Genomic DNA, 12,173 nt, shown 5'->3' with positions numbered 1-12,173 from the left:
GATTTCTGACCCCAGCTGCTTCAGGGCGAGTCCCCGAATGCTCCCTCCCCCACCCTCTACGGTCCTCCACCCCTGAAGGGGACTCAGAGAGCCCCTCAGCCTGGAGGAAACATTGTGATCCCAGCAGGCGCCCTCTACATTGCCCTCTAGGTCGTCCACAAACATAGGGAATCTAGCTGCCAGTACAGTGCCCCCAGGAAAGTCCCTTCAAGTACCCAAGCTAGCCACTGTCCTGCGCTGTCATCAACTAAGGTACAGACTCCCAACGCTGCAGCCCTCAACCAAGACGTCTTTAATACTACACGCAGCATGGCGCCCCCTAAGTCGACCCCAGGACCGGCTTCAGTAGAAGGGTACCCATATACAGAGCACCACCAGGGTCGCGTCCCGGACGCCCCCACAGTAGAACTCCGCCCCCACACACACCCCCGCCAGTCACTCGGACTCCACCCGCAGCGCAGCGCCCCCTGCGGTCAGCGGGGCGAGTTGCGTCCTCTCTGCGCGCCTATCGGCTCCACGCGCGTCCGCCGCCCGGAGTCTTACCGCCTGCAGCTGCCTCCGCTCGCGCCGCTGCTGCCGGTGCCGGTACCGTGGAAGGACGAGGGCCAGGACATGCGGGAAGTGCGCAGGCCGGGCCGGTCGCCGGTGTCCACGGCGTCGGCGCGCTCTATGGGCCGGTGTGGCGACCGTTCGGGCTCTGCGCGCTCCGCGCTGTCGGAGTAGCCGCGCTGCTGGATACGAATGGGGGTCCGCGGCTGCCGCCACAGGTGCTGGGGGGGCGGCTTCAGGGTGGCCTGGCCCTCCCGGGGCCCGGGCAGAGACAGAGACAGGCTCCTCTCCGAGGGGGCGGCCGGGGGCTCCATGGCGCCGGCCCCCTCCTGCGCCCCGGGGGGCCCCGGCCTCTCCAAGGTTCACCCTGCTCAGCGGCGGGCTAGCCGACGCGCCCGAGGCCCCGCGGGTGCGCCCGGCCTCGGTGGGGCCATGGCGCCCCGGGGACAGACCCGGGGGCGCTACGGGCCGGTCGCCCCCGGGCCGGGCGCCGCGGCTTTCTGTCGGCGGCTGGCGCTCTGCTCTGCGCCCGGCAGCGCTCTCCGCGCTCGGCACCCCGCTCCGCGCCAGCCCGGGCTCCCCCGCCCCGTCCCGCCCCTCCCCGCCCCCCGCCCGCCGCTCTGTCAGCGCCGCCCCCCTCCTCCTCCTCCGTCCGGGCCAGTGGGGGGCAGCCACCCAAGGAGGGGGGCCCTCCCCGCCCACGCAGAGCCCCGCTCCCGGAGGGGAGGGGGCGCCGGAACTCGGCTCTCTCCTGAGCGCCGAGCCTAGCCGCGGCGTGCACGGGTAAGAAGGAGTTAAACGGTTAATCCGATCAGGAAGAAGACACCCGACTGGTTGCCGGTGTGTCAGTCAGCCCGTCCATCATGGCGGGGGCGGAGCCCAATGCTGGCGTGTCCTCGCCGCTACCCCTGGCCGGGGGGAGCTTGTGGGGAGTGGTCCCGGTGCCACCGACGTGGTCCCTGCGGCTGGCAGCGGCGATGTTCGGGGATTCTCCTGTCGGTGGGTCGGAAGATGGTGATGGTGTGTGCCCAGGGGAGGATGTGCGTGCACGTGGCCCCTTCCGAGGGTTGTCTGTGTTTTTGGTGTCGGCTGGAAGTGTGTGTGCGCACGTGGTTGGCTGCTGCGGTCTGCCTGCTTCTCTGGATTTCGCTGTGTGTGTATCAGTGTGTCTGTGGGTGAAGGATGTGTGCGCACGTGTGCTGCTTGTTTGGAGGGTGTGCGCCGCTGTGGGGTCTGTTCTGGTGGCCTGGGGCTGTGCATGTGTACCCACGCGTTTGGGTGTGTATTGTGTTCGGTCCGTGCTTGCGGAGTTGTGCAGGCAATTCAGCCTTAGCGGTTTGACTGTGGTGTCTGAGGGAGTCTGTATGTGTTGGTGTGTGTGTGTGGTCGGCTTGAGGGCCGCTTTGGGGTGTTTCTGGGGTGTGTCCCTTTGGTTCCCTGTGGCTCCAAGAGGACACCCCAGCTGCCTGCCCACCGCTCTGTGTATCGCTGCCTCTTGTAAAGCGCTTCTACAGGAGGTAAACTGAGGCAGGTCTCCGGCAGCCGCGGGATGCACCCCCATGCCCTTTTCAGGCGAGTAAACAGCCGCGCCTCCTCCCCGCGGCCCCCGCCGGCAGAGCCCCCCTTCCGGCACCTAAATCGGGAGTCGCCGTGACTCACGCTCCCGCCTCCCCCAGCGCCGCGCCGAGCGAGCGAGCGAGCAGAGAGCGAACGGGATCCGAGCGCCACCCTCCCCCCATCTCTGCCGCGACGGAGCCCTGGCAGTGGCCGGGCTTTGGGAGCGCAATCGCCCGGGTGCCCCACCCCCGGGGCCGACGCGCGCTCGGACGCTAAACGGCTCTGGTGCACGTCCCCGGAACCAGGTCCCCGCCCCCGCGCGCCCCCCTCACGGACTCCCCGGGGCAGGCCGTGCCGTCTGCCACCGCCCTCCTCCCCCCGCCCCCCAGCACTGTTCTTATTTCAAAAAAAAAAAAAAAAGCGGCCGTCTCCAACCCCCACAGCCGCTTTTCTCCCCGCCCGAGGGGGCTCCGGGCGTGGGCGAACGCGGAGCAAAAACCCGCCCCGCATTAGCAGCCGCGGGGTATCCCAGAAGCCAGAACTGTGTCTCCCACTTCTCTCAGGGACCCTTCCCCCCGCAGTACACAGTCAAAACGGCTTCTAGGGGATTGGCAAGGGCTGCCAGTTCTCCCCAGATCATTTGAGGGTCCTGGGCTGGGCCCAATTCTTGGGGACCGGAGGCCCTAGCGTTGGCCGGAGCTCTGGGTGTGTAACAGGGGATGAGGGGGTGGATAGAACACAGCGGGGTGGGGGTGGGGCGGTTTGCAGAAAAAGGGCACAAGGCAGTGGGCTAGGGCTGGTGTTTGGAGCTCTGGACCGAATCCGGGTTGGACCAGGCTGAACCTGAACCTGGCAAAGGGTAGAGGATTATCTGGGGGGAAGGGGAGTTGGAGGGAGATACATTAGACCCAGGGAGGGGGGAATGACAGTCACTTCCTCCCCCCATCTGGAAATGAAACATTATATCATGACCCAAGCAGAGACCCTGGAGACCTCCAATTGAGTAGATAAGGGGATGGAAAGATTGAGGCTGCAGAGAACAGTGGCCTGAGGAGGGCAGTAGGGCCAGGGGCCTGGCCAGCACAGGGCAAGCTCAGCTGTCCAGCTTTCGAACTCATCCTCTGGCCAAGATGGGGGCTGAAGTGCCCTCGGAGGACCCCAGATGAGAAAGAGCAAGGGGCTCACACATACCTCTTACATCTACCCCCAAGAGAAAGAAAAATTCCAGTCCAGCCCTCCGCCAGGGTCTCACCATCCCCTTTAAGGCCTGGAAGGAAGTGAACCCTCCCAGGAGAAATAGGGGCACGCAGCTGACTGGTGGGAGACCTACTCCCTAACCTGTCCCAGCTCTCTGATTGTGGGGGCATGATGGGACTGGAAGGCTGAAACCCTTTCCACAGTCCTACCTCTTGCTGACTCAGGCAGCTGCAAAATGGAAGAAGGGGTTCCTAGAGATTGCAAGGGGCGCCTTGGGGAAGGGGCATCACAGCCTGACCCACAAGGCTCCAGAAATTTCAACTGATTTTGTGAAAGGCCAGGGGCCTGGAGCATGGAAATGGCAACGGGTGACTGGACCTAGCCCAGCTGGCCCTGAATTTCCACCCCACCTCCCAGCCTGGTCCCCTCCTGCCTACCTGTCAGCTTTGGTGATGGAAATCCGCGGAGGGACCAGCAGTGGCAGTGTGGTGGGCCTTGGCGGCAGTGGGACCCCAGGCTCTGAGGGCTCAGTCTCGGCCCAGCCCAGGCCGGGACCCGTGGAAAGGCGACGGCGAGGGCGTCGGAGGTCAGCCCCCAGCATGTCGGCACTGGTGGGCTCGGGGGTCTCCCAAGGCCTCTGAGAAGGGACAAGGACAGGATAGGGGCCTGACCAGGTCGCTCTGAGCCCCTCCCTCCAGTAACACCCTTCCCCAGCCACTTGAGAGAGTGGCTTTTGGGGATATAGACTCCTTGTCTCCCCCTCACATCTTAGCCACTCGCTGATCCCTCCCACAAAGAGCGCTTTCCCACCCTTTCTCGGCCATAATTGTTATAGGGCTCCCTTTTGATGTTCTGGCCCTGAGGCTCTGGACACCTCATGCCTGTACACTGAGTGCCTCACTGTGAAGCCCCTCTAACATATCCCCACCCTGTACGCCTACGAGGCCCCTCCTGGCCCTACTGTCTGTGGCCCCTCCCACCCATCTTAGACCCTCAAGACCTTACCCTCGGCACCCCTCCTTCATCCTACAATCTTCTCCCCACCTGGGAAGCCCCTTGGAACCCCCTGCCTTCTGTCCCAGGGCTGAGAGCCTCTTAATCCAGGAGGCAGGAAAATTACGGAATTAAAGGAGTAAACTGAGGCACAAGGCGACGACATTCCTCCAGTTTGAGAATGTGAAGCCACACTTAGTGAACAGCCATAGTCACAAGAGGGCGCCCGTCTTCCCTGCGGCCCAAGCCCCGCCCCAGCCCGGGCCCCGCCTCTCGCACCTCGTCCCCGGTCCCGGCCACCGACAGGACACTGCGACTCCTCTTCATCCCGCCAACCTAGCGCGCCGTTGGGGCTGCGGGGGTCATGTCCGCCCGGGCCAGCGCCTCCTGAAGGACCAAGCCGAAGGCATCCGCCATTAGTGCCCTGGGGCTCCCCCTGCCGGCCGAGCCTGAATCCTACCCTCCCGAGGCGTGACGTCAGCAGGTGGCTGACGCACTGCCCGACGGATGACGTCGCCCGCCCGTTGCCAGAGCGACAGCTGACGCATGGCTGGGGTCCGGACGGCGTCAATGCCCAGGTTGGCCACTGGGGGGCCAGGAGCCTCGGGACCCGGTCGCCCCAGCCCCCACCCGTCCTCCCGCGGGGGCTTCCCCCGGCCTGGGGATCCCGCAGAGAAGACCGGGAGCTCCCAGAAGCGGCCGCGTGTGGCGCGTGGTCCGAGCCGGGGGCCGGAGGAAGCGTCTCCTCCGAGCTGTTGGGCTTTTATGCCTAAACCCGAAATAGCTCCGATGTGCGGGGGCCGGGCGCAGCGAGACGGCGGCTTGGGCACAGATGGGGGACGCACAAGCAGAGGCGCGCGGAGACAGACAGGGACGCGTGGAAATAGAAACAGACAGACAGGGACACAGACGCAGCTCCCGATGATGAGTGCGCTCTGCTGCTGGCGATCCTTGCCTGAAAGCCTGGAGGAGGGGGAGGCTGGTTCGCTTCACCTTCGCACCCAGGTGCTGCGAATTATTGCTGTGTGGCCATGGGTCAATGACAAACTCTCTGAGCCTCACTTTCTCCTCTGTGAAATGGAATGATAATCGCTACAGGGTCCATGTGAGAATGAAATGAGATCAGACCATACTGAATTCTCACCGGACAGTGTCTGGCACTCAGTAAGTTCTTAGTACTACCAACACCTGAGCCTGAGAGAGTCTGTTAGAACCCAAGTCAGATCAGGTCCCTCATCTGGTCAGAGCCCTCCATGGCTTTTACTTCACTCAGAGGAAAAGTCAAAATCCTCAAGAGGAGGCCCACACAGTCCTGGCACAATGTGCCCAGTCACCTGGCCGTCCTCACCTGTTACCACTCCCTCTCAGCCTCTGCTCTATTCACACTGGTCTCTAGCCTCAGGGCCTTTGCACCTGCTGGTCCTGCCTGGAACTCTTCCCTCAAATATCCACAGGCTTCTCACATTCTTGAGGTCTTTGCTCAAATCTCACCTTTTCAGGCATTTCTCCTGGAGTTTCTCTCCATCCTACCCCTGTTTAAAGTTGCTAGCCCCTCAGGACTCTCAGTCCCTCTTATCCTGCTCTATTTTTCACAGGTTTTACCACCTGATAACATACAATGTAATTTATCTATTACATTTACTGTCTCTTCCCACATTAAAATATCAGCTGCAGGAGGGCAATAATATTTTATCTATTTTATTCATTACCATATCCCCAGTCCCTAGAACCAAATCTGAAACATAGCAGGCTCTTAGTAAGTATTTGTTCAATGTCTGGTTATTATTTTGAGGACATAATAGCATAATTATAAAGTTCCTAGCAAGGTCTGCTACAGACTAGCTACTTTACCCCCTACTTTGGCTTTTATTTCTCTTTCTTGCCTTATTGCACTAACTAGCATTTCAGTTCAGTGTCAACTAGTAGAAATGAATGTAAACATTATCTCACCAACCTCGGCAAGCCTTTGACAGACAGTTGTTGAACAAATGGACAAATGTACAAAGATAGCTTAAAGGTCACCTCCATTTCTCAGCCAAACTGAGACAGTCCGTGTTCTGAGCTCCCACTGCTGCTTATTTTGCCCCCCTTAAAACATTCATCATTCTGAGTTGTAATTATCTGCAAAATGGTACCCATTCATTACGGTCCCCCACACATGGTCTCAATAAATGCTGAACGAATAAAGGAATGAATAAGATAGGGGCGCCTGGGTGGCACAGAGGTAAGCGTCTGCCTTCGGCTCAGGGCGTGATTCCGGCGTTATGGGATCGAGCCCCACATCAGGCTCCTCCGCTATGAGCCTGCTTCTTCCTTTCCCACTCCCCCTGCTTGTGTTCCCTCTCTCGCTGGCTGTCTCTATCTCTGTCAAATAAAAAAAAAAAAAAAAGGAATGAATAAGATAGACACAGGGAGAAAGAGGCACCCCCTTACTGTGTACGAAATCAGATACATGCACTCAGACAGAGAGAGGGCATGTAGTAAGGGCCAGGCTCAGGCTCCAAAATTACGCTGACAGGGGTGCCTGGGTGGCTCAGTCACAGTTAAGCATCCGACTCTTGATTTCCGCTCAGGTCATGATCTGAGGGTCCTGAGATCCAGCCCCACGCTGGGCATGGAGCCTGTTTAAGATTCTCTCTCTCCCTCTCCTCCACCCCCACCTCCATGCAGCATGGGTGCTTCTCTCTCTCTCTCTCTCTCTCTCTCTCTCAAAAAAAAAAAAATTACACTGACAGGCTTGTATTCAAATCCTAGTTCTGCCATTTATTAGCTGTGTGTCCTTAGGCAAGTCACCCAGCCTCTCTGAGCCTCAGTTTCCTTATCTGTAAAATGGGAACGATATCCAAACCTATCCGAAGGGGTTATTGTGAGCTGGAGTGAAGAAATGCATGTAAGGTTCTAAGCACCATGATGGGTTCATAGTGGGTGCTCACAAAACAGTAGCCACTATCCTAGTAATAATAACAATTATCATCATTGTTGTTGACTCACAAGGAGCTATAGACAGACATGGAAGACAGCAACACCTTCACAGAAACCTCACCTCCTCCCATCCTCCCCCTAGTCTCACCAGCTGACTCACTGTTCTGCAAAGACTTTAAGAATATTCAGACCTCAGGGCCTTTGTACTTGCAGTTCTCATTGACCCAAAAAAACAGGCTCGGATATCCTGTGTTCCTTCCACTTCCTGATCTCCTTGACTCTGCTTTCAGTTTGTTTGTTTCTTTTAGACTTACAACATTCTAGCAAGACAAAGAATGTACCTACTGTTTTTATCAGCTGTTGCCCGTCCTTTTATTAGGAGGTGAAGCCAGGATGTGGATCTGTTCTGTCTCTAGCTGGCTTTTCAGTTCTAGGACAATGCTGGCATACAGTAGGGGCTCAACATATATATCTTGAAAGAACGAATAAATCCAGTAAACGCCCTTACCTCCTCAGGCCTCTGCTCAAGGGCACCTCCTTCCAGAGGGCTTCCCTGATATAGATGCCTCCCTCCACCCCATCGCCCTCACTCAACTTTATCTTTCTCCTCGGCTGTCATCATCCCTGACATAGCATATATTTACATTTCTGCTGTCCGCAGCCCAAGTTCCACAAGGGCTGGGGATTTTTCAGTCTGGGTTTAGCTATACCCAGAGCCAACTTCACAGACATGTGACCTGTGTAGTCACTCACAGCCCCGTGCTTAGGTTTAACATGCTGCCCTTGTCTTGAAATGCTTCATTACTTTGACCAAGGGCCCTGCATTTTTTCCTTTCCCTGGGCTCTTCAATTTCTGTAGCCAGATCCCCAGCACCTGGAACAGCCCATGGGTTTGCAGAATAAAGGAAGGAATGGAGGAGTGGATGGCCAACAGAGCCCTGCGGTCCAGGGAAGAAGGGCAGAGACAATACACACCACTGCTGTCTGGACACCTGAGCACGTTTGCAGAAGTCAGCCTTGGCAGAACCCCCCAGGTTTGGAAGGCAGGACATCAAGAACTGGCCTGAGTGCCCAAGGTAGAGGGGTGCCTCTGAGCCTGCCTTCCCCTCCCTTGAGCAGCAGGCCGACTGGGGAGGGGGGTCCAGATGGCAGAGCAGGCTGCTCTGGGCAGCTGGCACCAGGCTCAGGCCGAAAGAGGCTGCTTCCCCTTACCCCAGCCCGTCAGCGCGATCAGTCAGTGGCCCAGCCTGGGAGCCCCTGGCCTGGCTTGACAGTAAAGCACTGGCTTCACCCAAGCCCACCACCCTCAGAAGGAGGATGCAGGGTTGGATGGCCAACAAGAGGGAAGGAAGTGAAAATAAATGCCCTTAACCACACCTTGGCCCTGAGCATTCAGGCCTGTGAAGGAAGAGTTACTAACTAGCTCTATGCCCGGAGCTAAAGCCGGGCCAGGAAGGATCACCAGGGGGCCCAGGCACACGTGTGTGTATATATGCATATATACAGCTGTTGTGTGCCGCCAAGCAGGTGGAACTTTCTGTGAGTGCCGCACAGCTGAAACCAGACCATACCTGCAGGAGTATATGTATGTGACAGGGCGAAGCCACATCAGCCTCTGTAGGAAAGAGACTGGAATGCCTCTGTGTGATTATGGCATGAACGTGTACATGAGGAGAGGGGAGACTGCATTCATGTGGACGCAGTGGGAGGCAGCATTTCACAGTACTTAGAAATGCGGGTTCTGGGTTCAAATTTGTGCTCGGCTGCTCGCTAGCTGTGTGGCCTCAGGCATGTTATTTAGCTATGCTGGCTCGGCCGGCATACGGTGTTTGTTAGTCTGATTATGTCCGTCTGGATTTAAGTGTATGTGTGTGTGTGGGGGGGATGTTTGAAGAGTAATTCGACTCCTCCAGGAGGTCCTCCTGGATACCCAACCTGAAGTGCGCCCTTCCGTTTTGCTTTTTCAACACAGCCTTCTATTTCTATCACAGTCCTAATCATAATTTGTTGTTATATATTTGATTGTGTTGTTTCTTTTTCTGTTTTCTCCATTAAATGGCACCTCTGTGGGAGCAGAGAGTTTTGTCCTGTTCCCTGCTGTGGCCTCAGCACCGGGCATATAGTAGTAGGTGCTGAATAAATACTTGTTGAGTAGAGATATTCATCACAGGAGGGCTGTGTCTGTGTGGTACAGAGAGAGAGGCAGGAGCTGGCTGCGATCATGCGTTCCTGGGGGGCCCTGTGCTCAAATCTGGTCTTGACTTTCTTCCTTTCCCCTTCCTTCAGCCACGCTCACTTTATGGGAATGATACTCCATCAACTCCTGTATTGCCTCTGACAAGTTCTTTCCCCTTTTCTGGGTCTTAGGGACTCACTTGCCTCATCTGTAAAATGGGAGGGAGGGTGGATCGGTTCATAATAAGCCTCCTTCCTGACCTAAAGTACTATGAAAATAGTCTGAATCTAATACCCTCTTTAATTCATTCAACATTTATTAAGCACCTACTGTGTGCCAGGCACTGTTCTGGACCTGGCCCTGCCCCCATATTAGCAGCTGAATGAAATGAAGGAATAAGGCAGATACCAACCAGAAATCTCATTCCACCTCGAGGACTCTTACCCGCAGTCACTCTCTATGCCCTGAGATTTTAGTCTTTACAGTCTGAATTCACCAGCGCGTATTCCTGTCTTTACACCTGATCTTGTTCCCTCACCAGCCTTTGGTCCAAGCACAGCAAACAGAGGGCTGTTTTGCTGGTTGCTGTAGTCCCACCACCTGGCTGCTGTGCTATGGCACATAGTAGACACTTGGAAATATGTGTGAAATGAACTGAGAAATCAATGACAGAGCAAAGGCAGGCTTGCATGCATGACCTCGGAATCGTCGGTGTCGTTACCCACTTTGCAGATGAGGAAATTGAGGCTCAGGGAGGCAGAGCCGATGCGGGGGGGCCCCACCGCTGCTAAGTAGTGTGTGGCTGTGGGATGCAGCAGAGAAAGCTTGGGTAGTCCAGAGGACCACTAGCAGCCGCCCACCCACCCCCACCTCACAGGTAGAAGATGCGCTGATGGTGGTGGTGTGAGAAACCCAGGGTCCGTGCAAAGCAACTCAGAGGGCTGTCTCAGTCCCCAGCTGGACATGCTGTGCTGGCAGGTTAGGAAAGTCTTGGCGCTGATGGGGAAGCTTCCGGTGCCCTGTCCCCAGTTCTGGGAGCTGGGGCCCCCAGGACCCCGTTTCACTGGGGTCGGTTGGCTCCAGTCTCGGAAACCAGGGAAAGACCTCCGCGGGAACCCGGGAATCCCGGGCATCTGGGGTCCTCCCCGCACACCCACAGCCCGGAGGCCGGCCTGAACCCCTCAAAGGGCGCACCGGTGGGCCCCGGCTTTCTTGGGGAGCAGGAGAGCCCCACAGCGTCCTGAGCCCCTCCCTCCGGGGTGCCGGGTCCCCTTCCCCACCGCAGCTCGAAGCCCCGAAGCTTACCTTGCAGAGGGGCTGGGGAGGGGATGCCCCGCCCTCTCCGGCCTGAGGGGAGGGAGGGGACAGGGGTGTCCAGACCCTTTGTTTGCTGTTGTGTGTGTATGTGTGTGTGCGCGGTTGTGAGACCCGCTGGGGTGTGGGTCCGTGCGCGCGCGTGCCCGGGCCTTGACGGCCGCGGAGATGTTGGACTGCCTGGGCTGGAGGGGGAGGGGGAGGGGGAGGAGAGGGGGACTCCCCCGCCCGCCCACTCGCGGATTTGAAAGATGCTCGAGGGGGAGGGGAGGCAGCAGGCGGGCTCTTTTGTCTGGACGGCCCCTCCCCTTCCCTGGTCAGGGGAATCCCCCCCATCTTGAAACCTTTAATCCATTCCCTCCAGCCCCCTATCTCCAAACACCCTCTCGGGGGTAATCTGGAGAAAAAGCGCCCCTCACTGGAGGGGCCGGAGCTCCTCCCATCCCACCCGCCCCCACGGAACGCCCTTTAATCCGAGATAATCCCGGCCCTAGGCTGCAACACGGCCTTTTATCCCAGTATCAAAACGAGGGTTGGGATGCACGCAAGCGTGCAGCTGGAGTCGCCCCAGCTCGCAGTAATGGAGTCTTTAGAGCCCCGGCCGAGTAAGGGGGCTCCAGACCAAAGGGGAGGGGCTACGAACGATTCTAGAGTACCACCACGCGGAAAGCCTCCATCCGCACCTCCACGATCCCCTTCCCGTCCCCCGGCTGCGCAGGGCTGGAGCACAGGCCTTTGGCTAGACATTAGCGACACCCAGCGGCCGCACGGGGAGACGCCGTGGACAAGAGCTCGAGAATCGTCAGCTGGGCGGGGGAGGGGGGTCCGGGTGATCTTAGAGGGGGAGTGTGTGCGCGAATCCCGGTTCAGGAATGACAGGACATGGTGACGCGAGGGGGAGGCTGTGGTCCGAGCCAGGGAAACACCAGATCCCAAGGCAGGACCACATCAACCTCACATCGGACCCCCCAAGGGCAGGGCCATATCCCTCCTCCACTTAGACCTTTCCATGGCAGGATCCTGTACCCCTAAGACTGGGAAAACGCTCTGATCAGACACCCCTCCCCAGCGTAAGATTAGGTCTTCTTCTCCAGGGGCAGGGGGGGAGGTCTTCCCGCCGAAGCCCGCCCCTGCAGTAGGCTCGGGCTGACGTCACTGCGGCGTGGCTATAGGGACAATCCCCTGCTTCAGTCTCGCCACCTGCCCCGCCCCTCGCGGCCGCCGCAAACGCCCACCCGGGGGCAGCGGAAGATGAGGGGGCTCGAGGTTGGAACGCCAGCCCGTATACCTCCAGAAGGTGCCCAGCGGAGACCCCGCGCCCAATGAGGCGGGGTCTTTGCGGGGACTCCAGGGGGCCGGAACACGTGCGCCTGACCCTTTAAGGCAAGCCGGGTCGCCACTGCCGCCACCGCGGTTACTAGGGATATAACGTCATGCGCGGGCGGGGAACGTGCGCGCCAGGGCG

At 58.5% G+C, this 12,173-nt stretch overlaps 1 protein-coding gene across 1 annotated transcript in view; it reads right to left on the bottom strand.

Moving 5' to 3' along the window:
* Positions 1 to 1,057, bottom strand: part of PDE4A (phosphodiesterase 4A) — a 39,230-nt gene extending 38,173 nt beyond the window's left edge. Inside the window, 1 exon segment of the mRNA XM_026481383.4 lies at positions 544 to 1,057. Coding sequence (XP_026337168.1) covers positions 544 to 863 — 320 coding nt within the window. The 5' untranslated portion in view covers positions 864 to 1,057.
* Positions 1,058 to 12,173: the final 11,116 nt, after the last annotated feature.

This window comes from Ursus arctos, unplaced genomic scaffold (assembly GCF_023065955.2).
Source record: "Ursus arctos isolate Adak ecotype North America unplaced genomic scaffold, UrsArc2.0 scaffold_14, whole genome shotgun sequence".
Taxonomy (NCBI): domain Eukaryota; kingdom Metazoa; phylum Chordata; class Mammalia; order Carnivora; family Ursidae; genus Ursus; species Ursus arctos.
The sequence above is the reverse complement of the archived record's forward strand: the minus strand, read 5'-3'. Positions and strand labels throughout refer to the sequence as shown.